The sequence below is a fragment of the Patella vulgata genome, chromosome 3 (assembly GCF_932274485.2).
Source record: "Patella vulgata chromosome 3, xgPatVulg1.2, whole genome shotgun sequence".
In the NCBI taxonomy this organism is placed as follows: Eukaryota; Metazoa; Mollusca; class Gastropoda; family Patellidae; genus Patella; species Patella vulgata.
This window is the reverse complement of record NC_065881.2, coordinates 59414558-59442484: the sequence shown is the minus strand read 5'-3', so window position 1 is coordinate 59442484 and position 27927 is coordinate 59414558. Positions and strand designations below refer to the sequence as shown.

Below are 27927 nucleotides of genomic sequence, written 5' to 3'. Positions count from 1 at the left end.
GTAATTGCTACAAGCCGGCTTGAGCAGAGAGAAAAAAAAATTTACTACATATTCACAATAGTGAGAGAAAGAACCGCTATTTATTATCATATTTATGATAATTTCCTCATTCGGTCTTGAAGTTCCAGGCATTCCTTATATCTTGGGATGGTCTTTGTCCAATACCCGATATGCTGAGTTGACTGAATGGTGTAGCTAATTGCATATCGTGTTTATATATGCAGTTGTAGACTAGGATTGATATACAGTAAGCAGCATTTTGCCGTTTTCTGAATTTTACCATAATCTAATACTATAAACAGTTTTAACAAGTGTGGTTCCCATTTACACTAACAGTGATAACAGACAACGGTGGTGATGATGATGATAATGATGATGAGATAGATTATGATGTGTTATAAAATATGGACCTATAACTCGAATCAGTGAGCTGAAGGAATTTTCATTCATGTGACGTATGTGTTAGGTTGAAATAAGTTTCCATTTAATCTACGGGACGATAATAGACCTTTTGTTGGGGTTTGATATAACGTGTATTGTTCATTTTGCTTCATTTCTTACACAAATTGAAAGAAAACACGAGGTGTCTTCAACTTTCTTAAGGCCACATAATTACCAATTTGTTATCAATTGATATTGGATATTATACTTGTGATAAACTCGTTTAACATCTATCTATATCTAGTGTGCGATATAGTACGTCGATTCTAAAGATCTGTATCTCTGTTGTGTGGGTATCTAAGCAAGGAACTCTTGTACCTGTGTTACGCGTTCATAAAGTTGGTGGCTTTTCTCACGCTCGATTTTTGGTTCATATTCTGAGATACTTTGATTGAGAACAATGTACGGTTGTACAAGTGAGTACATGGCTAGTCTGGGACTGGTCACTTTACTGAGCCTCATCTCGGTGGCTGTAGGAGGTCATAAAGAGGGTGATATTAGACTGGTCGGTGGTCGACATGACCATGACGGTACTGTGGTCATATATCACAATAAGAAGTGGGGTGCTATATGTGATGACGAGTGGGATTTGAGAGATGCTAGAGTCGCCTGTCAACAGCTGGGATTTCCTGGTGCCAAAAGAGCTGCTAAAAGAAGTGAATTTGGCCGAGGAAGAAGTAAGTTTTTTTATGTATTTATTTTATTGACAATTCTCCTTAGTGAAAAGGAGCTACAATTTTCGAAATCTGGCTGGTTTGTTGACCAAAAGTGCAGATGGTGACCAAATTTGTGCATGTATAAAACGATATTATGTTTATCAATGAAACTAAACAGTCTTATATAAACATAAACATTGTTATACAATTACATACACCCACATAATATTTATGTCTGCTGTCAAAATTTTTCAGGTAAAATATTATTTAAAAAGTCGTTGATTTATGCTCATTTAGTTTTAAATACGATTATCTGATTGGCATGTTATGTGGGCTGATGAAAGAAATAATAGTTGCACCACCCATACAGTTTATCTTTTACAGATAAGACGGGGGGGGGGGGCTTTGTTTTTTTCCGCTGATTTCTAAGAAGAATGCATTGTCTATCAACTTTGTAAGAAAGATTAAACAACGTTGCCTTGTCTCTTGAACGATCCCCTCCGCTATAAGTATTTCAGTGGGACGACAGATACAATAGTGATGCATATTATCCAATAAAAAAAGAAGACTTCTAAAGAGTTGACAGCAACTGTTTCCGCGATTGAAATAAAAATGAAATGGGGTTTAACGCCCTACTGTTCTGCTACGACTAAGCTAACAAACACAGGCATTCGCCATAAAGTGTGATATGAGGGACAGTTTGCCCGGACAGCGGCGCTATAACCAACTCTAAAATCGAATTCCAAATGCCAAGGAGTATTTTAAGTGCACGCCAATGTGTACACCGGATCTCGTTTTTTCGTCCCGTTCGAATGACTAAACGCTGTTCAGTGCCAGGCCCTTTGTCTTGCATCTCTGACAAGGGGGGTTCTGATGAACTTATTCGGCCAACACCGGGATCGAACACGAGATCTGTTCCCACGATTGACCGGATGACAGTTTAGTTAATATAACTGCTAGGTGTATAAATATTTTAACTTTGGTTCAATGACCGAACATGAGTTTTATTTCCATATACACTGTAGTCAAATCACACACTGAGAGGTATTTTGGCCAATTTACATGGTCAAATAGCATAAGATTCAGGGGAATGATATACATAGTACGTATATGTCATATAGATGCTAAAACCATTAGAGTATACACGTGAAATTAATCAGGCATGATGGACCCATGCTGCTCAAATTTAATACGAAACAGTCTCTACATAAAGGTAACAAAACAAATAATGTCTTAAGGTAGCTTAAAAATAACAAGTCAATGATATCAAACAGTTTGAATTTCAATAGACTTAATATACTGGAGACATCGCTCAGTGGCACAATAATTGTAATAACTAAGTTCATTTCATTGGTCAGAAAAGGTACGGATGAGAAAACCTTTAAACAGACCGATTAAAAATATCGGCTGCCAGGCAACAAAATATACGACCTTGAGCACAAGTTATAAATAGTCTGAGATGCCGTTACATGAATATTGTTCACAAACTTTGTGGCAAACAAGACAATGGCAGAAATTGTTTTTAAAAGGGGCTAACTATCAAAGATCAAACTTTCAAAGCATAGACAGTTCACATACTGGATAATCATTGACAATTGTCAGTCTATTAATAACTTTCTTTCCTTTAAAACGGGCGGGGGGGGGGGGGCAATTCTTTACTTATATAGTGTCGACACAAAACACAAAATCGGCTAAATCACAAAAACAGATTTATCTATAGACTTAAACAGTTTTCGGCGAAGAAAGAAATGCATTAATCAGCATGTGAATTAAAGTACAAAATATCTTATTATTGCTCCTATAGTATACGAATATATCTGTTTACACATAATGATGGTTGGCGAAGTATATAAATAAATAACATGCTAATGTTACACGGTGGATTTATGGCATCCATCAAATCATAACGTACAACGAACCCAGTCGTTCACATACCGGAAAATAATACAAATAAATGTACTATATTACAAATACTTTTGTAAGAATTATGTAATTAAGTACTTTCTAATAAAAAAAAGAATAAATAAATTAAGAATGGGTTATAGGAAAACTATTGCAAAATTATTATTACTATAATTATCTAAGACACTTAACGATGGAGGTGTTAAATCAATAGAAACCAATATAAATTTGAAATGCTCATAACCTGCATGTAAGTTAGACTTTGTTGTCTATGGGTTGTATATTCTTTTATTTTGGCATCTTTGGGTGTTAAGCGTTACCTTATAAAGGTTTCTTCAAATCCTGTTCAATTGGTAATTGTTTATATAGAGAGTGTTTCATAATATGTTTTATATTTTTTTTTAATTATAACTTTTTGGTAAATAGTCGATTATATAGTAAACACCAGTGGAATCATACAGTTTTACCTAATAAGTTTCTGGTTTATCACGTTACTAGCTTAGTTACTCGGAGCTGCACGGGTGAGTGTCTTGTCAATCTCATCGTTAAATTCTGCACCAGATGCAAAATAAGTAGCACCATCAAATTTCTTGTAAAGGAAACTGGGTAACATGAATTCATTAGCTAACTTCAACTGCTTGGTTTCCTATAGCGAACTAACGAACAAGCAAATATACTTTAGGTTGCATTTCATCCCAAAGTTCATGTTAGTACACCAAATTTCAAGATGTAGCTCCGAAAGCAACCCTTCCAGCCATCTTCATCTTGTGAAACATACTGTCTGGGATGTTCTTATGACCAGCCACTGTTGTTCCACCTTCAGAAAAGAAGTTATGGACTGTCTAATAACTGTAAACTGATGATATTTACATTGAACTATGCAGATCAGAATAGGTGCCTTTGTTATAGAGAAATGCATTCATTATAACATTCATTATATTATTTAGAATACCTGAACTTCTGGCATTGGGTCGTTGATATCCTTTACTCGACACAAACTAGGTTATTTCGGGATTAACAAACGGTTCAATTTCATTTTAATAATTCGCTTGTGCGTAGGGGTCTAGTACAAAAAGCACATGCTCGGTTATTGTATTCTAATATCAACTAATGTCGGTCTTTTATGTGTGCGGGGTCATTTTCTAAATATTTTAATCTATGCTCTACTTTCTTGTAATTTTCAATTGAAAATGTGTTTAATTTTTTGTTTATAGTTTTGGTTCATATTTATGTGAGTTAAAACACTCCATTACGCGGAAAAAAGTAATTTGGCCGCGATCTTTCTGTCACATCGGATTTCTTCCCGTGAGTTTCACTTTTTCCAGCATAAACTCGGGAGTCGTGAAAATCAATTAAGCGACTATTCTGTAATATAGTCCCTCGGAAATTTCTGGCGTGTTTTTTTTCTTGTCACTGGTGCATGCGGAATCGCTGACAAGAAACACCATCTAGTCGTTGGTGTGCATTGTAAAATAACCCTTGACTATGGGAATTAGAAATATGAGTGGGCTGTAGTGCCGCGCGATATTTTCCCCATAGCACACTGTATGGGATAATATGTTCCTTAGCCCAGATGGTATAGAAAAGTAGGACGTTAAACCCAATTCATTTGATTTCATTTATTCTAAAATAAATAGAAAAATAGCCATTCACTAGTTTGACAGGAGGTAGTTTTTTTTAAATAACTATAGAATTAATGTTTTTTTATTTTAACATTGGCCTCGCTTATTATTATCTTTCTTCTGGAATCTACCAGGAAAAAATATACATAATTTTAATGCGCTGTACGCCCTTGAATCATGACACTCTCGAAGTGTCTCGAAACTATATATAACGTTGAAGAAAATTAGGAATGCAGTTAAACAAGCGATCAGATTATTCTAGAATGTTTGTCTACGTGTAATGACAGTTGATTTATGTTACTCATGATCAACGTGCAATTAGGGAAATCTGGAACCATTCGGAATATTCTAAAAATATGTACGGTACTTGGAATGACTGACTCGGTGAATGGGGGCAATCTGGAAACCAGACTAATTTTTAAACAAACATATTATGCGGTGTACTGTGACTAAAATAGTACAGTTTGTGAATAGTTAATATTTTTGTTACCATCAAACTTTGATGAGGTTTGAGAAAAGTTGGTCAAGCGGTCAGGTCTGCTATAACCATAATCATTAGTTTTACATGTATATAACACTTTCCATATCAACATCCACATACTGATACATATCTTATGCACTAACACTTATACCACGCGTCATCTCTCACGTACTCAAAACTACAAAATGGAACGCGTTTTGAATTTTTTTTATATACCCTTGAGCCTAGGCGGAGAGTTTTTCAATACGGTTATTAAATCTTCCGAACTCTGCAACCGCGATTTATCAAATTCCTTTCGAAAGTAGAATTGCAGGGGAATTAAAATATGTTCGACAGTCTCTCTGTCTGTCCGTCACACTTTGTGGGACACAATAACTCTGCTTTTAATTGGGCTAGAATGTGCAAACTTGGTGTTGATGTTCTTACTAGGTGAATGGGCATTTCCTACTATGGTGTTTGTCGATGCTTTGGGACACAATAACTTAGATTCTAATTAAGTGAGAGTAGGCAGATTTATAGGCAATAGGATTGGTCCAGGGTGTTGACTTTGAATCTAATTAAGTGAGCTTCATTTTTATCATTACCATGACTACATGAAGATCTGACCAGTTGTTTTGGGAGGTCGCGTCAGAGGTCATACGAGCGGCCTGTGACCTATGACGTCAGACATTTGATTAACCAATCAGCATTGAGGTTTCTAGTGGATTACACACAGTTCCGTGCACCTCACGTTAAAAGCTCACCGTAACAGACCTCTCCATTGGCTAATCCCTCACCTCAACCAAAACGAGGGTTATATAACAACTCTTCCAGATCCTAGTGTAGTGCAGACAAGTAAAACGCAATTTTGAACTATAAAAAGCGAAACGAAAAAGGGTCTGTGTTTTAATCAGATTGGCTAAGTGCAGTAATAGACATTTTGATTGGTTGATGCTTTGGGGCACGCTTTGATTCTAAATGTGGGAAACTGTTAAAACCTTGACTAAGTTCGATCATGTTCATTTTCTGCTTGGATTAAGTAAAGATGAGTGCATGTAGATTGGCTGCTCGATGCTTTATAAAAAGATAAATATGCAATTGGTTCGTACGTGCCTTGTCGGGATGGGTCACCATCGTTATCAATACATATCCCAGAAATTGATGGGGTCCGGACATGTTAATGAGTTTACTCCAAATCCGCATCCAAGCACTTAAAGCATTATAGAAACCTAACTAAGTTTATATATCAATTGCGGATACAATGTGATTCCTTTTAAGTTATGCTAAGTTATTTTTGTTAATATTTTCAATATAGTTGACAATAACTGAAAGTATAACAATTGGAGGATCTCTGGGGATTTCTTGTTCCTCTTTTACAAGATCGAAATTGCTGTCAGGTTTGGTTTGGACGCTATTATATAATTTAGCGAAGTAAACATATTTGCTTCCCTAAAATAATCTGACCTAGAATGTGATTTCCTCCTAATGTAGCGTGCCTTAAAAAACTATGTCCGATGTTACTTCCATTTTTCTCTTTTTCGAAACGTTAATGACTTTTCACTTCGTCTTTTGACATTTTAATATCTTTATGTAACATATTCCAGATTGCAGCCTGTTGCGTTGACCAAGGACTCTCAAACCCAAAATGCATTTTAAACTAAAATTACCCATTAGTGTCAGCCCAATCAAAGCACAACATTCTAACCTTTTTGTTTTAAATTGAATCAAATGTTTTCCATAAATAAAATTGCATTAGTATCAGCTTAGCCGGCAAGTCTGGAATATTTTCCTAAAACAATATACTTATCTATTTTGAAATTTCAAAAGCAGGACAATTCAATTAAGCAAACTGATTAATACGATAATGTATGTCGGCTTTAGAAGTCGGGCATGCGAATACAGGTTGGGGGCAACCGTGGCTCAGTGAGTAAGACTTTGGCTTACTAACCTGGAGGTCCCGTTTTCGGTTCGTGCGTTCATCGAGATTTTCCACCGTAGTCCACCCTTGCCAGTGGTTAGAACGGAGGGCCTGACACGGCACAACGTATAGTCGTTCGGACGGTACACGTAAAAGGGCCCTTGGCGGTCATATAAATGTCAATATAGTTTGAATATCAAGTAACTAAGCAATTTAATCGCTATTCATTTGTAATAGTATTTGGATATTTACGTTAGTACCGTATCTTGACGTATCTTGAGTCAGAATAATGATGAAACAAAATGTTACATGTTACATTTATGTGGCATATGTATAATCTCCGCGTTAATTTCCACATTATTAATCGCCTTGTAGCATTGGCGGATGTCATGCCCAAAGCAGTGTCCATATAATCTTGTTACCTGTGGCTAGTAGCATGACGTAGTCTAGAAAGTGTAAGCATCCCCATGCCTTTGATACGTCATGTATTACTATTAGAATGTAGTATGGATTCCAGAGGTAGCATAGTCAATTTGAGTTCCGACCATGAGCTTATGACTAGATTTTGTCTCGGCTCTGGTGACTTTTTTTTATCCCATAGATCGTTGCACTATATAGATAAAACGTCGGGTTTTGGTTTGATACTGGGAGTTTTGGATTGATACCACAGCCGAAGTAAGAGTGTCTGGTTTGATACCACAGCCGACCTGGGGGTTTTGGATTGATACTACAGGCGAAGTAAGAGTTTGGGTTTGATACTACATCCGAACTAAGCGTTTTATTTTGATACCACAGCCGAACTAATGGGTTTTGTTTTGATACCACAGCCGAACTAAGAGTTTTGACTTGATACCATAGCCGAACTAAGAGTTTTTGGTTTGATACTGAAAAAAGCTGTTTAGTTACCGTATGCATGTCAACATGTTACTTACATTTCAGTAATTTTATAAATTGGCAAAACGTTTGTCTGTTTTTACTGAAACCAATTGCTAGCTATTTTAGATTTTGAAGACTATAAAAATTAGCGAACTTGGCACTAATAATCGAATTCAATGTATGTGAGATCAAGTAAATTAATGTAATGGGTTGTATTTTGGTAAAGGTATTTAACCTACCAAGTTCATTAAACCTATGGACCCACCGATATATTTTGTTTCTTTGGTTGATAACAAAAAGTGATGATTCAAGGAATTCCAACGCGATGATTTAACGGGGGTACTGTAGTTCAATTTCCAGCTTGAAAAAACATTTGTGGTTTTTAAAAACCCGTTTCCTGACTAGTTGTTTTGATGGTACGAAGTACATGGAACATGCTTGCAAACGAACCCATTAACTGGTCTTCGAAGAAGAGTATTCAGAAACACCACTGATGGGCAAATAATATATTGTTTCGTTTAGATATTACTCCGATGTGGAAATATTAGTTCATTTACGCCCTCTCTGTTTGTATGGAGCGGAATTCACGACATAATTTTAACTAATACCCTTGTAATGCTTATGCTCACCTGCTGACTTAATTGGTGTATTGCGGGACTAACATGAATATTTATTGTTTCTATTGGCTTCAGGATAGGGGCCTTAGAAGTCACGTACATTTGTGAGATTAGAACCGTAACATTGGGATAAATAACAGATCCGAAGCGCGTATACCTCAATACAATTACAAGTTAATGGCAATATTAAAGAAATAGCTCATATTTAGTATTTCTACATGCGTCGAAATAGTCAATTTATTATATGCGTGCGTATTACTGGGTTAAGAGTTGGGATTGTGTCGAGAATTCCGCCCCATACGTTTAAGCTGTTGTTCTGTTGTATTAAAGATAACGATATCCTATGTTTATCTGTAGGCTGTTATTGCAATTGATATAACATTTAACCCACCTATAATGCATTATTTATACGAATATAAAAAAATAGTTCATATATCCTTTTTATTAAATAAGCAATTCATCCTGCTCATTCTTTGGGGTATTTAACAACACAGTTATTATATGTAGCTATTTTAGTTACCCGATGTTGCACGTATTTGTGTCTTCTACACTTTAGATTTAGCGTTTAGAATTTGCAACGAAAATAAAGAATTTTCCTGAAGAAATTGTGCCCTTTTTTAACACACAAAAAAAAATATGTTCAAGAATGTTTCTTTCGTTTAGGTTGTGCTTAAAATATTTGAGCAGGGTTCTGAATTATTAGCTCCTGGAAAGGTAACTCCCTGTTAAATGTGGAAGTCACCCTCGTCCGTTGTCTTTCCATAATGTCTTGTGAACGCTCTACAGTGAATTTGCTGGAATTCTTCAGAACTCCGTGGGACCGTTCATTGGGGTGCAAGTAAGAACTCAACGTTGCAAATATTTGGAATCATAAATTATAGCGGGGTTGACTTTCCTTTAACAGCTTGACTTTTCAAGTTTGTGAACGTGATACAGGGTGTGTTCTATGGACCGTGTTCATACTCAGTGGTATTTTTCATTTGGGCAATCGAAATTCAGAATTGTAAATTGGTTATATCTATGATGACATTTTAACTTTTAAATTCAGTGTATATAATACAGGACACACAGGGTTCATAATGGAATCTTTTTTTAAAAATGTGCTAAATGTGATTTATTGACCATGATTTAGAGCTAATCTGCATACCATCGCTGGTGGTCATATTAGGTCTGTGGGGTTTTTTCATGCTTTATAAACAATAATTATTACTAAATTGTGATTTAAAACAAGATAGAAGACAATCTAGACTGAAAATGTGAGCCTGTTTAGTGAAGTACCTTCAGTGCGCGTGATCATTCATCAAATACCTTGCTGAGATCATAATAAACTAGATTTCCGTATGTTTAATTTTGCCGGTTATTGTTTTAGGCATTTTTGTTATTTTTTGTTATTCTTGTCTCAATACCGGGAATTGTTATGTCATTATTAAAGTACATTATTAGAGTACTTGTCATGCACGGCATTTTCAACATAGATGATAAAGAATGAGCACCGATAAAGATTTAATAATTGCCTGTTCTTTGCAGTCTGTTATCTCAGCTACCCAAAAATAGATGAGATCTTTGCAATGCATTCTTTCTTATGTTTTCGTTTAGATTACAGCAAATTGCTGGCTCGGTTTTTTAATATTAAAGCTCTTCCTAACCGTTACCTGCACGTATGTAAGACATTTGACACTGCAGATTATATTTGTCTAGTATGAAAATGGTTCCCAAAAATCTGACTCTGGCGTCATCAGGGTAACTGCCATGCAATCACTGTTTATAAACAAAACCATGTACTTGTGCTCTCCTTAAAGATATGGCGTTGGGTTGATATACTAGTCGCTGGATCAATGAAATGAAATGGGGTTTAACGTCTAATTTTATGCACCAGCCGGCCCAATTTTAAGCGCATTCAATGTAGTGTAACGGCATTCTTACAAAGCTGTTAGAATTTTGGTCAATTTGAAATTCTGCATTCCAACTGGTTTTGCTTGATTCCTGTTCATTTCAAGTAAGTGTGACGTGACCTTATAACGAATCGTAGTCCAGGCTGAACAGGATTCAAACTAGATGAAGGATGAAATTTAAGATTCTTTTATCGACCTTCTCGATTTGACGAAAGTGTTTAGTCAGCAATTGAAATTGTAATTTCCGTTAATTTTATGACAAGCCTACCAACCGTTTGTTGAGATATAAACGTTTTAAGATTATATTTATTTATAATAACATTAACACTGTCAAAATTTAAGAGGGGTTATCACTTTTATTTGTAATATACATTCAACATAATTATATTTTATTATAGACATCACAAGCACTGGTCAAGTGGATATGAATAATTTGTGTTTCGCTTATACTAAGACCTGTTATGTCGTTTTCAGGGAGAATATGGATGTCTCGTGTAAGATGCAGTGGATTTGAGCATCAACTACGATACTGTATGTTCTTCGGATGGGGCCGTATACGACATCGCTGTCTCGGAGGTTGGCGTTCCGCTGGGGTAGTTTGTCTAAAGGGTGATGGCGGGCAGCTCAAAACAACTACGCGTAAACCAATAAAGCGAACAACACCGAAAGCTACAACCACTACTACCAGAACCACCACGACAAAAAAGCCCACTACCACGCGGAAACCACCAACGACCCCAAGAACGTTGTGGACCATCTTTGGGCCAACTCCATTTAAGCCAGTTAAGCCAGAGAAATCCCCCGAAGAGATGGCTTTAGATGATGCTGAGCACAACAAAAAAATGATGAGTTTATTAGGTGGAGAAAGAGATTATTCAGTACAAGCTGATGCTCCATCACCGAGTGTAAGTATTTTTTATCAAAAGCTTACTCTTCTTGTGGGAAATCTAGTCTTTACTTCCCTGCATGTGCATGGTGAGTGGACTTCATCACTGATTTTTCTGTTACATGATCCTTAGAGCCAGTCTATAAAGACTTGAAACAGCATTGGTAGCTTGTCATACCGGTCTTATAACTATATAAAGTACCACATCTTACGAACTGAACGCTCAATAATAATGAACAAATCCCAGTGTAGTCTTGCCATACCACTCACTGTATAATAGACTTTAACGAGATCAAGGTAGGCCCCGTGATAAAAGATCATTGAGTGTAAATGGCCAAGCACGTCATGTAGCATAATTCATAAGGATTGTCATAGTGGTCATCTGAAGCGAAGGAATGACAATCGGTGCTTTTTTCTGCTCTGCATTTCTATCCTTCTGTCAATATTATTCCTGTTTTTTCTAAAATCATTTCCAAAACAAGCAGAATGAGTAAAATTAATTAATAAATGTTGATGTTTTTGTTACAGGCTCTACAGTTACGTATACAAGGCGGGCGATATTTCTGGGAGGGTCGTCTGGAGGTAAACAAAGGAGATGGCGGAGGATGGGGTGCTATTTGTGGGGAGAAATGGACTATAAGAGAGGCTATGGTAGCATGCAGAGAACTCAATCTTGATCATGGAAAACAAGCCTTACAGGTCAGCATAAAAAATTGACTGTTATGTCAACCCATCAATTGGCATTAAATAAAATGTGGAGTTCCTCCAAAGTTTTCATTTATTTACTCTACAACACGTAGAACATCCTTAATATGCTAAAAGAACTTTTATCTCGAACACAGATTGGCTGTCATTGGTATTGTTAGAACATTGGATTTATCCATTTGTTTTAAGTTGAGATGTTCCTTATATCCGTGTGTTTACCAAATATGGTATTGTATATTGTTAGGTGAATTATTTTGGTGGTGAGAACTTAGATAAATATTACAATGAAATAAGATGCAGTGGTCGTGAGAAGAAATTGGAAGATTGTGAAAAGATAGAAACATCACATAATGTTGCTTGTTCTAAACCTATTTTAGTAGCTGGTATCGTCTGCTCAAAATGTAAGTTTATATTTAAAATATCTTCCTAACAGTATCATTAATGAGGGACTTTCTCAGCCAATACAGCGATCGAACTTTCTGGAAAGTGAGCCCCTTCGCACTGATCGACCCACCTGTGGCATCATTTTAAATGATACGTATATATACATAATCGATTGTATCAGACTCGCCCATTAATTGAATTAATCAATTAAAATAATTAATGTTGTTTTGGGGGATATTTAATCGAAAGTCTGTTTGGAAGAGGGCACACCATACACTCCCTTGGGCCAGTTTACACCATTTAATAGTTTTTACGCCCCATCCTGTCACTCCATCCACACCCCCTAATTGCTCAAAATCTTGTTTAAAAATCCTATATACTCCAGTGCGGTCTATTGTACAGTCAGGATTAAACCAGTTTGTAATTTAAAATGCGACTATGTCTGCAATCTTAATAAATATATTAGTTATGTCATTTGCACACAGTATGTTTTGACTGGATGTCAATATATGAAATAACCATATTCATCACAAAGTAGGCCAGTATTTAAGCGAGCAGCATTATTTTACGTTACTACAGTATGGTCTATTCACTTCACACTATAGGTTTCGCGAACAGTTTGACTTGTGTAAAAGAAAGGGTAAATGTAAGTTCGACCCTGGTGGGACTCGAACCCACAATCTTCGGCTCCGGAGGCCGACGCCTTATCCATTAGGCCACAGGGCCTACGCCCATTTTCTGTTTCACAAACTAGTTTTAACCGAGAGGGCTAAAAATAGACTCGTTATACAACGTAATAGCTTTTGTTGCCAAGTCTCTCGGTTATTATGGAACGCTATATAACATTTTTGCAATTGATCGATCGTATCCTTGCTGATAAAGAATAGCCTAGTTTTAGTCCGTTTGTTGTATATTGGCATACATTGTGTGTGAGTTAGTTGTATTTTACGCCCGCTTCCACCGAGGTGATATCGCATCAATTGAATGAACATTAAATTTTATCACACATTGCAAGAATCGCGTGTATGGTGGACAACCGACCGGGCTTTCAAAAAGTAAAGACTGAAGAAATAGCAGTCAAAAATGAAGATACACCTCTCCCCTCTCTTCCATCCCATCTTTAGTATAATCAGTAAATCTCAGGTAGTTCAGAAAATTATCTAGAATATTAGAACCTCAAATTTTATTTTTCAATTTGGAGCTTGCATGTTGCTTACTTTTACTCACTGACGATTGCTGTGTTTTTTATATATAAATGTAGAAATGGATTAGAAGGCCACAACTCTCTGGATTGATTCGTCTGGGAGATTATAGGTTTTTGTTTTAAACGCACAAAATCTTAAATAACTAAAAATAATTCGTATAACTAGATGAAAACATTTTCTCATGCATGCTTTTAAAATCCCCAAAGTTCAGCAGAAATGGTTAGCTACATGAACCTTTAAGTCGTAGAGGTTATTGGTTTTTTAAATAAGAAAATGAAATCAACCATGAAATAAAAGATTAATAAAAATCGGTCAAAATTTACGAATCTGTTCAAGCGATCAAGATATCGTGGTTTTGAAAAGAATATGTCACGACTGTGTAAAGAAATGTTCTTTTGCATGACAATTTAAAGCTAGGTTTACGCTGTCTGGTTTTTTGTCCGTACGTGGATACGGCAACCTTTAGTGAAGAGTTGGATCAGATTTGTAGAATAAAACATGACATAGGTATTAAATAACGACCATTAAAGGGATATGATATTAACACTCATTTATATGATTGGGTTTTCATTTTATAGATATACAATATTTATATCATTATAAATGACGGGGAGAATAATAGTTTCCTGACAAATATAAACAAAGAGATCAATAATAACAAAAAGGACAGCATGTCTAACATGCTTTTTAAACATGCCATTGATACAACCAAAACCCAGTCAAATGTTATGATGCAAAATAGTTTTAGCAGTAGCCTAACGCATCACGATTTAGTAAAATAATATGTAAAACATCATAAAATTGCATTTTTATACGCCCACCTTTCAGAGTGGGTATTATACCGTCACCCTGCCCGCCAGTCAACAATTGACTTGTGAACGCGAAAAGGCTACAGTTTATGAATTATTCTTTTGAAGCATTAGAGTCATGAAAGAACGAACCCTATCAATATTTTGAATGCGACAGAGGCTACAGTTTTTGACCGATTTCTTTCAAATTTGGTTGATGTGAAGCATTGTGGTCATGAGAGGACAAATCCGATCGAAATTCAAATGTTCCGTGGCCTTTCTTTCGGAGTTATATCCCCTTCGCCGAATACACGATAGAGGCTGTAATTTTTACTGTGATGTTTTTCAAATTTCGCGGAAAGCATTGGGGTCATGTGTAAATGGACCTTATCGATTTTAAGTATTCCGCGACCTTTCGTTCCGTAGTTATCCCCCTTTGCCGAAAATCTCGTGAACGCGATAGCGGCTATGACACCTAACGTATTTTTGTAAAATTCGGATGAAATCATTGGGGTCATGAGAGGATGAACCCTATCGTTATTCAACGTTCTGCGACTTTTCGGTGTTAAATAGAGAATCTCCTACTCGTATCAACTCATCACTCGTCGATAAAGTATAAAAAAACGACACAAGGCGATAAAGTTATAAAAAAAACAAGGCTTTGCACTTTTTATTTTTTTATTTATTTGTTTTGTTTTGTTTTTTTGTTGTTTTTTTTTTTGACAGCAAGTCACACGTCGCAAAAATTGACCCGGTGTTTCCTTTAAAGTTATTGTAATTGTTTATGGTAATTGGGAGCTTATCTCCAACAATATTACTGGATCCACAAAGTAGTTCCTTTTTTTAAAAAAAAAAGTAGTTCCTTTTTAATAAAAAAGGTAGTTCCTTTTTAATTGATCAATCAAATTCATGTAAAACGATATAGTATTGACCCGGTGTTTCCTTTAAAGTTATTGTAATTGTTTATGGTAATTGGGAGCTTATCTCCAACAATATTACTGGATCCACAAAGTAGTTCCTTTTTTTAAAAAAAAAGCAGTTCCTTTTTTTTTAAAAAAAAGTAGTTCCTTTTTAATAAAAAAGGTAGTTCCTTTTTAATTGATCAATCAAATTCATGTAAAACGATATAATAGATTATGAAAGTTATCACACAAGCGATATCTACTACTGCAGAATGTGTTGTTTGGTGATAAAGTACATTTGTATGATCTTTCTATTTGCAGTCTTGCCTGATTTAATTCCAAATCTTGAAGTGCTACAGTCATCCGTTTTACTTCAAGATCGACCACTATATTATTTACAATGTGCCTTAGAAGAGAATTGTCTATCAAGCTCAGCAGCTGTAGTTAGAAATACCAGTAAAAGTATGTGTAGAAAAATTGTGATTTTTTTTTTTTTTTTAAATGATAAAACTGTCTATATTTGGGTTTAATTAATTATTCATTCGACAGAGCATGGACATTCCCTTTAGAACACCCGATACTCGCGAAGCCACAGTCTTTAAAATATATAACTACAATGAATATGCTTTGGCTATGTTCTCTGTGATAAGTCCAATTGTATAGAATATTTATTGTCCTTTTATAAACGTTTATCACTGTTTGTTCTATGTTTGGACGGGTAGTTTGATCATTTCCAATTGATTTCGAGTAACCTTACTATTTTTCAGATTGGATGTCATCATCACGTCGTCTTCTCAAATTTTCAACAGTAGTACATAATCGTGGATTAGCTGATTTCAGACCGTATAGAGCTAAAGGTCAATGGCAATGGCACCAATGTCACATGTACGTATATAATATATACAATAATTTTCTGTAGTTCAAAATTCCAGAAAAAAATGGAGATATTTGGATTTAAAGTAAGAGTTTGAAATTTACCGGAACTAATGAACTTATATATGGCGTAGACTGTCTAAACACCAATCAAGAAACGAGCATAACAAAACAATTGGTCAAATTTGATGGAGAGTTTCTATTTAAGAAAAGAACAAAAACAATATAATATAACGACAGTGTAAATTTATTTCTAAAAATCATTTTGGTTACGTTTAAAATCAACAGACCGGTTTGAAATTTTAAGCAATAAATTCGTGGTGAGTGCACGCTATAACATTATTTCAACAAAATAATCATCTTTGATTTATTATCCTTTTATACTTTTACTTTCTACGTGAGAACAATTACATCGCTAGAAATCCAGATGCCATTTTCTAGTACTATCGGTGAAAAATAATTCTATCTGTCCCTTAGTACTAGTAAGTGGACATCGAAACCACGATCGAAAAGATAATTAATTTTCTGCTGGATTAAAAATTGTAGTTGTTTTACTTTCACAATAATATTAGGTTTGTGAATTCCTCAAACAAGCATATCGAGTGTTCTTTTAAAAGGAAATGATGCTCCAATTGGATTACGAAATCAGGAATCTTTGTTTCACAGTCCCCCGTCTTAAACCCCATTAACGATTGGGGCTTTTGTGGAGATGTTAATCTAGCATGCGTGTGAAACGACCTTCGTATTAAAACAGTTTACATAATAAATAAAACAAAGTTAAAAGAATAGCTCTCAACATTCATGAATAGGCTTTATTAGCGTGTGGGATTATTGCAACATCAGAATAAAAAATAAAGTTAGGATGTAGATAAACATTCTCAAAATGTAACACGTGTAACTTCTAAAACATATTGTGATACAAAACTTAATGTGTCTAAATATACTTAACTTCAAAGACTATAGTCAACTTAAAACGTGAACCGATTAGTTAAGTTTTGTTCGGGATTGTAAACGTTTGGTAAAACATGAATATAGCTTGTATTTTGGCAGGATTCTAGTTCAGTCAAAGAGCTTTTTAAAACGACATTTGCGTCATACCTAGTTTTATTTAAATTCCGCTCTTGCTCAGATTTCAGGAAATATCTAAGTTTGTTTGAATTCCACTGTTTGGTGTTTTTAGATACAGTGTCAAAACAGCCATCATTGTGTTTATTTAAGCATGGAATCAAAAAGAACAGTTTTTTGAATTTAGTGATGTAGGTGTATTTTATGATATTCAGCTGTTGGCAAGACTCAGTGGTAAAGTTTTATACCGATAAAAATAAATAAAAACTATGAATAGATTGTCACAGGCCTTACTTAATAAAAAGAAGTATGAGGGGTTGCTGGAAAGTTCTAAGCCTATCTGTCAAAGACCTTTACAAAGTTGATGGTTTCCATTTATTTTTCTACACAGTCCCCTTCGAGGTGTACACACTTTTGCCAACGATGTTGCGCTGACTGGATGCCGATCAGGAACAAATTTTCTTCAACTGACGTCATCATTACTAGTTCCTTTTTTTCATTTTTGGAAACAGGTCTCATCCACGGTTACAAATCTGGCCAAACAATTCGCAGGATCTGCTTCAAAACGGCACAGATTGTCACGGGATGTCAGGAATCGGACACGTTTCTGATCTTTGGCACCCACTTTGTAGAAACTTTTGTCATTCCTAGCTCGTTTTCGATAATGTGCTCAACCCTCACATGAGAGATGTCAACAACATTGGCAATATGTCAATTGTCGATCAGTCATCACCTGTATTGCACCCCGGTAATCTTGAATGGTTGCTGTTGAAGATCTTCCAGGACGCGGGTCATCATCAAGTCTCTCTCTCTCTCTTTCTCTCTCTCTCTCGCTCTCTCTGCCACGCTTAAATTCCGCAGTCCACTTCTTTACTGTGAAAAGGAAAGGGGCACCATCCCCTTAAGTGGAGATCATGTCGGCATATATCTGTGTTGGGGTTAATCCTTTTTAGTTACAAGTACTTGGTGACTGTCCTTTAGCCAGTTTTTCCATTTCTGGTGATTTCAATGCGTGGGTTCACAAGATGGTCTGGTACGAAGACATTAATAACACTACAGTTGCAGTTCTTATCTCTATGATTTATTCAATGATTGTACTTGTTGGTGGCAAAAGTCAGTTGATCTATCCTTTTCAGACTTAGAACTTATCAGCCAGCCCTCGTACATCCGCTTGGCGACATCTTGCCGAGAAGGTGCACTTTTTGTATCGTACGGAAGAAAATGCTTCCATTTTTGCCCTTTCTTTCCTTCATCTATCTATACATATATAGAGAAGAGAAAATTGTTTGTGTGTGTCGTGGCTATTGGAAACCTAGCGGTTGAACTTACAAATTATCAAAAACACTTCTTTGTTTTTTGGTGTAGTAGTTAATGATGAAATTCACAATTAATGATTATATTGTATTTGTTAGAAACATTCTAGAACATGACCTTCGGGAAACCTCTTTCTTCATTTTCTTGAAATCTCATAATCAAATCTATAAAAGAATCTGACCCGTGCGACCTGGGTAGAATTAGTTAGTATAGCATTATTGATCTAAACATAGTAAACGCAAAATACCATATGTTTGATCTCAAAACACTTAACATACGTAAACATCGTGTAATAATAAAGTTTAATATCGTAATGTAGCATATAATGTCTGGTGTTTCGTCTCGCACCGTCAGGTTGTTACCAAAAACAAAATAAAAATCAAACTACCAATCAACCCAACCAGGTACACCATTTCACTGACATTGGTTTACTTCTTGTAATAAAAAAACATCTAATTATTTAAGGGCACATAAGATAAATTCTATTAATATTATTAAAGGGTGGGTCTAGATTTCACAGGGCACCCATTGATAAAAGCTTGTGCAAGTACACGACGTGTGAATAAATAACCCAAATAGCTTGTATAATTCAGCTCAAAATATTGAGATCATCGGAAATGATCGGTAGATTTGTCTAACGGGGTTGCGTTGCTATAGATCGACTCCTAGCATGTTCTAAATTTATCAGCACCGGGGTAAGAACTGTTCCTAACGATATCTCAATATAGGATCTTTATACCTCTATAGGATCTTGTTTCTCGTTCAAAATCAGGCTGAAGGTGTTTATCTCTCCTGAAAAGTACCACATATCTTCAAATATGACTAAGGTTTCTAAGCATTTTCCAGGAAGAATTAACCCATATAAATATATATCTAGGACAGCTTCTTGTGAATGATAAAACCTGTAATAATACTATAAATGTACACTTGCTTTCAAAGGTTGACAGATAACCAGAATGTAGTTTAGGCGTACACATTCTTATAAAAACAAACAGCAGGCACTTCCGCAGCAAATTAAGAATATTTTGTTACAACCAATCGTTCTTCATAATGGCTCATAATGCACTCAAAAGATTGTTTTAAATTAACCTAAACGCACTTAAAGATAAACCGAATAAGCATACACCTATAATGTATGTCCACCCATTTTGTCGAAAATAGCAATTCACATCTGGCTTTGAAGATCGATTAGTTGGTATTTCGTACGCCTATGGGTAATGTAATAAAAATGTTAAGATAAATACACGAAATTTCTACATTTTCTGATTAATTTTGAAAAGGATATACTAAGCAGCAAAAGAAACGTCAGGTTGGTATGTTACGCTGAATAGACGCATTGGATAAAACTTGCCAAATGTTTTTATTGTATATTTGTGACCACATCGCCAACTTTACCTGAGTAATAAGGATCCTTCCCAAACACAGATTTGAGCTCAGAAAATGTTCTCTAAAACGCAACCTGACATCTGAGATGATAATGTGTTCTCCGTGATTTTCACGTGCTGTTTGCCGGGACCAGCCCTATAAAATGCACACCCATTCCTGGTTAAATCATTCACACTACAACGTCGGCACCATGCCACGATTCACGACAGCTCAGAGGAACCAGGCGATTGGAAGACTCGACGCTGGCCACACTGCCCAAGCCGTTGTCAATGACTTCCAGATCAATGTTCGGATCATCTATAGGCTTCAGCAGCGCTTCAGGGCCACCAACTCCACGGATGATCGCCCCCCGATCTGGTAGACTAAGGGTTACCACAAGGCGACAAGACCGCATCTAAGACAGCATGTCAGTCAGTGGGAACCCACAGAAGACCCATCAGTACCGATACAGTGCGCCGACGGCTCACCAGAGAGAACATCCATTGTCGTAGACCTTACCCTGGACCGATCCTCACCCCTCGCCGTCTACAGTTTGCCAAACAACACCAGAACTGGCGACACAGGCAATGGAGGCCTGTTCTGTTCACAGATGAGTCGGTATTGCGTATCAACTGCAGATGGCAGGACCAGAATATGGCGTCGACGTGGCCAGCGAAATTCTGCCCAATGTGTCATGGAACCAGAGAGTGGGTCCTGTGGTGTTCCAAAATCTTGGTCCAGGGAGAGGAGGCGGCATCACAACAGTACGCTACATCGATCCAGCTCTCAGAAACCACTTCATGCCACATTACGCACGTCATCGAAACAACGTTTTCCGGCATGACAACGCCCGTGCCCACACCTCCAGAGTTACTCGGGACTTTCTATAGCAGAACGATGTCAACGTCCGGACTAGACATTGTGTCTGTTCGTTGATTATAGTCGTTACGCTTTGCAAGGGACCCTTTTAATGAAACGTATGCTTATAGTTATGTTCTCGTAATGTCAACATGGCTGTATAGCAAAAACTATTCGCAACTCTTATTTGTTCATTGTGAAACGGGATTAAACACGGACTTTTTCAAGTTACTGTTAGATCTTACTGTCGTTAAACATAAGAAATAAACGAAATCATATTCTACTTTTAATAATTCAAAATCACAACCCTTTCAATATACACAACCCAAACTCGTAGCTAAAATTATGTGACTTTCGTTGTGCCCCCTAGTAATACAATAAAATGATCATATTATGGTAGTTGTTGACCCTACGCATCTAAATTTTGTTCGGGCAATACTTGAATTCCACGTAAAACTCTAACCTTTTTGCTGGCGTCTGGGAATTGCAATAGAAAGTTATAAAGTGTATTTATCACACAATGTGACAGGTGTATAGAATGTTTTTGTGTAATTTATTGTAGGCATTATCACAGTATGGAAGTATTTGCTCATTATGATATAATTGATGAACATGGTAATAGATTAGCAGAAGGTAGTAAAGCCAGTTTTTGTTTAGAAGATTCTACCTGTGACCCTGGTGTAGAACCTCAGTATGATTGTACGGGTTATGGTGACCAAGGTAAAGCTATTATAACACCATTGGAATTTAACCAGGTTTTCTGACTGTTCTACCGGTAGGCCTACTTATCCACATCAGTACTCTGGGCCATATTAAGTAGATGGAACTGAAATCCTTAATTTAATAGAAATGAAATGAAATGGGGTTTAACGTCCCACTGTTCTGCTCTGTCTAGGCTAATGAAGACAGGCATACGCCATACAGTGTGACATGAGGGAAATTTTGCCTAGGCCTACTCTTATATCAATTTCCAACTGCCAAGGGATCTTTTACGTGCGCGCCAATGTGTATACGGGACCTCGGATTTTCGTTCCATCCTCCGTCCTGCACCACTGACAAGAGGAAACCACGCCGGAAAATTCTCGATGGACTTCCTCGGCCAACACCGGGAGCGCACCCACTACCTCTAGGCTAGCTAGCCAGCGTATTACTCATTTAGCCAGCGTGGCCCCCATTTTAATGTAATATATGCTATTTCATGTAGATTAACTGAGTATAAATACTAACTTAAGCTCCTTATTATGGGAGCCACGGTGGATCAGCAAGTATGGCGCGACTTACTAACCAGGGGCCCCGGTTTCGATTCCGGTGTTGGCCAAGAAAGTTCATCAGATTTACCAGCCTGGTTTCCCCCTTGTCAGTTGTACAATGCGGGGGACCTTGCAAGAAAAGGCGCCTAGTCTTCCGGGTGGGATAAAAAAAACCAAGGGTGATCCATCTAATCGTTAGCGTGAACATGAAAGAACCCTTTGTAAGACTGTCCGAGCAATATTTTCCTCATAGCACACTGCATGGCGTATGTCCATTTTCATCAGTCCGTTTGGTGCAGAAAACCGATCAACTCCATTTTATTTCTTTTCCCGTTCGTACAAGTAAAGTAGGACGTTGAATTTTTTTGATGTATTAATTTTGATGTGTATTTAATTCTAGGTTTATCTGTCAATTGTTCCGATAATTATATGAATGATATAGACTGTCAATGGATTGATATAACAGATATACCTATTGGAAAGTATATATTTAAGGTAAGAATATTGTATTTTAGTGAAAGATTTCAGTCGATAAATGAGTTATGATTCAATATATCTCTATCCAAGCGACAAGCTTTATTTCGTCTTAATTCAAAGGTGTTTAACTCCTTTAAGAAAATTATTACCGATATGTGGCTTGTTAAAAAGCGTCTGGGTTGTTAATTAGTTAAAGTTTTCGTAAATCATCACGAGGTTTGCCTTAATGTCGATTGTTTTTACCCAACACCGATTGCACAAAAGCTGTTCATCAAGAGTGACACCACTCAGCTACATGTACAATAGCATGTACACAACAAGGTCAATGCCTTTCTTAGCTATCACTTTATTTTACAAATGGCGCTTATAAATCATTCATAATGAGAAAGAAATTGTTTATTTTGTAAATAAGACACCAAGATGGCATACGATAAGTATTATGTATTGGGATAAACAACAACAGACATGTTTATCCATTCTTTGTTGCTAATTTCTTATTAATAATACCTGTTCATTCAGATGTTTGTGTTAATACCAAGTCGAGGTACAAAAATAGGTCCCAAAGAAATTCGGTGGCTCATAAAATGCCCATTCTTACGCAGCTAAAAGTAAGACTGCAGAGATTTCAGAATCTTTAGATAAGATACGAAAATAGACCGCTTGTCATGATCATCTCAGATTGTAGCACAGGTGCCAACAGATAGATACAATAATAGCAATAGATTACGTCACAAACCACCATTACGCATATTTTGAAATGTTTCGTCTTTGAAAGAAATTTGATTAGGTGTGTTTTATGGTCTGGAAGTATTTGTAAAAAAAAATAATAATGTTTACATAAGTTGATAAGTTAGTAACATATTCTGCGCCAGAACATGATATACATCCACTATGCATAGATAGTTTTAAAAACTTAGGGAGAAACAACAACTTAATCTCTTGTTTTGTCTGTGACTTAAGTATCGAAGTGATTGCCCAAAAATACCTTAACGGCTGTTCCTATATATCACATAACCAGCTCTTTATTTAGTTCACAATTTTTATTATTGTTATGATATGGAAATTGAAGTACATTTTAACATGAAAACCTGTATCTTAATCTGCAATTCTCTTGCTAAATATGTAATTAAATCAAACCGTTCATTGTTATAATGAATTGGACATGTATCCGTATTCATGTATTGTTTTTAATTTCTTCAATCGGTTTGTGTCAATTGTTTTCTTTGGTAATCTTATAAATATATTGACAAGGCAAGGAGAAGGGTCGCCTGTCCAGCTCTTAAGTTAAAGAGGCGTTAATCAAGGGCTAAATCTGCCTATTGTAGGTCTTTCTGTGGGCCTTAAAGGGGCTAAATCGCTAGTATTTGGGACCTAGAAATTGACACAAATGCGTCGCAACGCAAATAATGTAATATGAATGTATATAAACTGTTTTACATTCAATCGTTTCCGTCTACACCGATAGTATTTATTGCGCATGCTCTCCAGATAAGAATATGAGTCACCGTTTGACATGACTTGTGGAATACGTCTAGCCTTGTTCTTCAAGTCCCTTGTTACAAATGGGAGCCACGGTGGCTAAGTGGGTAAGCAGAATAGTAGGACGTTATACCCCATTTTATTTCATTTTGTTACAAATTGGGCTGAAACATGATTCGTGTACCAATGATAAAATGTTTATTTTGTCTTAAATATTGGATATCAGAAGCTCATCTTTTCCCAGTAAGATCACAACATCAATGTTGATTTAAATTGACAAACAATTCGTGTTTTTAACGTCGAAGACTTTGGATGATTATGAGTTAGAGACTTAACTACTTTAGATGTTATAAATTATTAATTAGACATTTATTAACATGACAAGACCATTTTAAGTAGATTAGAAATGGTTCGGCCATTTAATGATTTAATTCAAAAATGGAGGAGCGAGGCTAAGCCTCGAATAACCAGAGTCTTGGTTACGATAAAAACAATCACTGCACACATCTTGTCAAAACTACAAACACTGATAACTTCGCTCTGAATAAAGTAATTTGAATGAAATTTTCAATATATTCATTTTTAATCTTTCCATCTCAAATCGAAAGAAAGTGGCGATTGCGCATGTAACTAGCCTCCACAGTAACGCGAGAATCGTCATTAAGCCAACACGACGAAAGCGGCGACTTTCTCGTCGCACTGGCTTACAGGCGACCCGCCACTTTCAAAACAAGGGAGTCGCCGTAAAGCCAGCACGACAAAAAAAATCACCGAAAAAGTTCTGGATTTTCGATTAACAAAGTGTACAAGCTGTGTACACAATCGAGACACGTGTGTTTTATAATTGACAGATCGGAATACTGAAAAGCCCTTAAGTTTCTGTTACTTTTTTAATTTCAGATGGAAATAAATCCTACCATATTGGTGGCGGAGTTGGACTATGATAATAACGTGGCTATATGTGAAATATGGTACTCCGGTTATAATGCCAAAATGTACGACTGTAGATATGAGAGTTTGTTGTGATCACGGGCAAATCCATATTGATATATATATATACTTATTGTTCAAATATACTTAAATGTATGATTATCTTATGTTAATGAACAATTAAACTCCGTTAATCTATTTTGGTGTATTTGAAAAAGTAAGGTCAGAAAAGCTAGCTTTAAAGGGTGCAGTCCAAGATTTCACAGGACACAGTGAATAAATGTTAGTGTTAGTATGTAAAGCAAACGTCAAAAAGTTCCCAAAAAATTCAAATCATAATATTGAACTGTTCGAAAATGATCGCGAGAATTGTTAACGTGGTTACGCGCCGTATTTAAGTAATTCCATTCTTCGCGTCGATTACTAACTCGATAAATCACTATGGTCAGTTATTATTCTAACTGCGTTAAATCTATAGACATGATTATCCAGGCATTTACCCGAAGTGGAATTTGGAGACTTCTGGTTAATCCCACTTGAAAACTTAAAGTTTGTATTCTTTATGCGAAAGATTATTACAGAGTAGAGTATCTGGGACTGCTCCTTTAAAGGGCCATAATGACAAAACTGTGTAATGATGGAGTTTTGTAGATCTGTCAATATTAATATGATTACCCAGACCACCGTCATGTTGTTCGGAGAAATATTCGTGTGTGTGTGACAAAAAATAATAGTGTCAATGAAAAAAATATTAAAACAAAAAGAGGTAAGACCCGAAGAACTTCGCTCTTGTATTATAAATTGCGGGCTCTCTGTATGCAGTAATTAAACGGCTATGAGACAAGATTGTGCGAAGAGGTATCTTGAATGGGTTCAATATAAGCAGCAAAATGTTAGAAATTGGGTATAATCAATGTCTATTATCTCCCTTTAAATATTGTAGATGAAACATAAACTACAGACTTTCGGAGTTTAATTGGTCATGATAAGTGTTATATAATATTAAAGTTGTTATGATAGGCCAGATGATGTGCATGTTGTATTTGTAAACCTCTATTGTTGTTCAAGTTTCTACACTGCCAAAGTATTTTATTAATCACCTATAAATTGAATGAATGTGTGTTACCTTTAATTATTACATTGGATTAATTTTGATAATCCCCGTATTTATTATCTCCGCTTCGGATGCAACGGATATTGGTGTGGACTTAAAAGCATGTTTTTGGAATTTATGGCAACAGCTCTTCAGTCTGTTCGAATATACAAAGATTTAAGGGAAATGTTGTTTCAATCCACCGTTAACAATGTAGTTTCTAGTACTTCGTGGCGAGAACCATTTTCCACTCATCAAAGTCGACGCTTTAATGTCCAGACTAGTTTTCGTTGCGGTCTAAACGGAAACAATTAAGACTGCCATGATCGAGATTATAATGGTGGATACCAGGTTAAAATTATACACGCTTGTTTATATTGGTCTACACCATTTTTACTGATATGTTATGATTTTGAAATCAGTAAACTAAAATGGACGATTATTTAAAGCAGAACCATGGATAAAATTGTTATGACTACATGTAACTGAAGTCCCTTTTTCCAAAACTCTACATACGCATTCAGATTAAGTAATATATACCAATATTTTATTGATAATCCATTAAATAATAGCTGTTTAATTTATCTGAGATAGCGTCAAGCTTTAGGGCATACAAATATGACTTGGAATATGCATTTTGGGAAAGATATCTTCAATCTGTTCCTTCGTGAAAGCTCCCAGTTAAAGGATTCTTGCAGAACTGCCTCTTGTGATCTATTACAATTGGACGAATTCCTACAGTGTTAATGGTTGTCCGTTGAATATGTTTATGGTTTCGTTTCATTTGTGTAACATAAAAATTGATTCACCTCTCTTTCCGACCTCGTGTGGAGATTGTCTAGTAAGAAAACATACAAAATTATACATAAGGGAGTATACAATTCTAATTATTGATTTCGCACATATGTACCGTACTAATTGTAGTCGTGAACGATGCATGCAGTGCTTACTGTGTCTGGTGTCACTTCTCATTTATTAAAGACGCATTATGCAGGTCTTAAGTCTGCCTGTTGCAGATATTTTTCTGGCTTAAAATCTTATATAAATTATCATTTAGACATTTATTATATAACAAGACATAATCAACACCTGCGATAAAATGGATAATCGAGATTAAGTCTCAATTGTCAAGTACCGTTGCTACGATAAGAAACCGATACACGCTACATCGTCAAACAGCCATAACTTCGCCCAGAATAAAGTAAATTTAAAAGAATATATTCATTTTTCATTATCTATTTTTGAACTATTGTAGCAAGAACGACCAGCTCTTTATCTAAATTTTACATAATGCATCTTTAAGGAATCTCACATAACTAAAACTATTTGTTGTACTCTTTAAACCATAGTATAACAGATTACTGATTGTGTGTTATACATACTGTAAATATCCAGTTGTGTGTTCATGTTGTAATAAATATAACTCGTATCTGAATATACAAAATATTATTATTATATTTTGACTATAAAGGAAAAATATATTGCAAATTGTATTGGTAATTGTACGGCTTTTCATTATTATGTATGTATTGGATAGAGCGGGGTATAATGCTTTATTTGTTATATTTCTATTTTGTCAAATCAGATGTTATTTCGATTCGTTTTTCGTTTTATTGTCTGTACTTTATATTCTACGATACTTCAATATAAACAAAAACCAAAACCATAAAAACGAAACGAAATAAGGATCCAATATTAATTAATTGTTATATTTGTGTATGTATATAACTTTTAGTAATAAATTATATCTAAAACCCTTTTAAAATATTCACTGTCTTCGAATGAGAAGGTGGGATTGATCCGCATAATATGTTTTTTAATCTTCAAAATGGTTTCTGCAATCCGGGCGAAAAGTGCTTTAATCATATTATGTAAACTCTGACCACGTTGAGTCACTACAGGAATTAATCTTGTACATTATGTTTCTCTTAAATTATTGAAATTGTTTAAAACAAATAAGGTGGTTTCC

At 35.8% G+C, this 27927-nt stretch overlaps 1 protein-coding gene and 1 non-coding gene across 2 annotated transcripts; one reads left to right on the top strand and one right to left on the bottom strand.

Annotated features, from left to right (window-relative positions):
- Positions 1 to 106: 106 nt before the first annotated feature.
- LOC126816551 (lysyl oxidase homolog 2A) lies at positions 107 to 27723 on the top strand. The gene is made up of 9 exons (XM_050543207.2): positions 107 to 1118; positions 10859 to 11289; positions 11799 to 11969; positions 12220 to 12376; positions 15576 to 15716; positions 16022 to 16139; positions 21292 to 21449; positions 22380 to 22474; positions 24836 to 27723. The coding sequence occupies exons 1-9, from the start codon at positions 842 to 844 to the stop codon at positions 24959 to 24961; spliced, it is 1674 nt and encodes a 557-aa protein (XP_050399164.2). The 5' UTR covers positions 107 to 841; the 3' UTR covers positions 24962 to 27723.
- Trnar-ccg (transfer RNA arginine (anticodon CCG)) lies at positions 13013 to 13085 on the bottom strand. The gene has a single exon. It is a non-coding gene; the product is annotated as a tRNA-Arg (tRNA).
- Positions 27724 to 27927: the final 204 nt, after the last annotated feature.

Bases quoted from the DNA above. Each gene is read 5' to 3' on its own strand.
- LOC126816551 (XM_050543207.2), top strand. From the start codon at position 842: ATGTACGGTTGTACAAGTGAGTACATGGCTAGTCTGGGACTGGTCACT. The intron at 11,970-12,219 runs GTCAGCATAAAA...GTATATTGTTAG, and splicing joins ATGGAAAACAAGCCTTACAG to GTGAATTATTTTGGTGGTGA. The intron at 22,475-24,835 runs GTAAGAATATTG...TTTTAATTTCAG, and splicing joins TTGGAAAGTATATATTTAAG to ATGGAAATAAATCCTACCAT.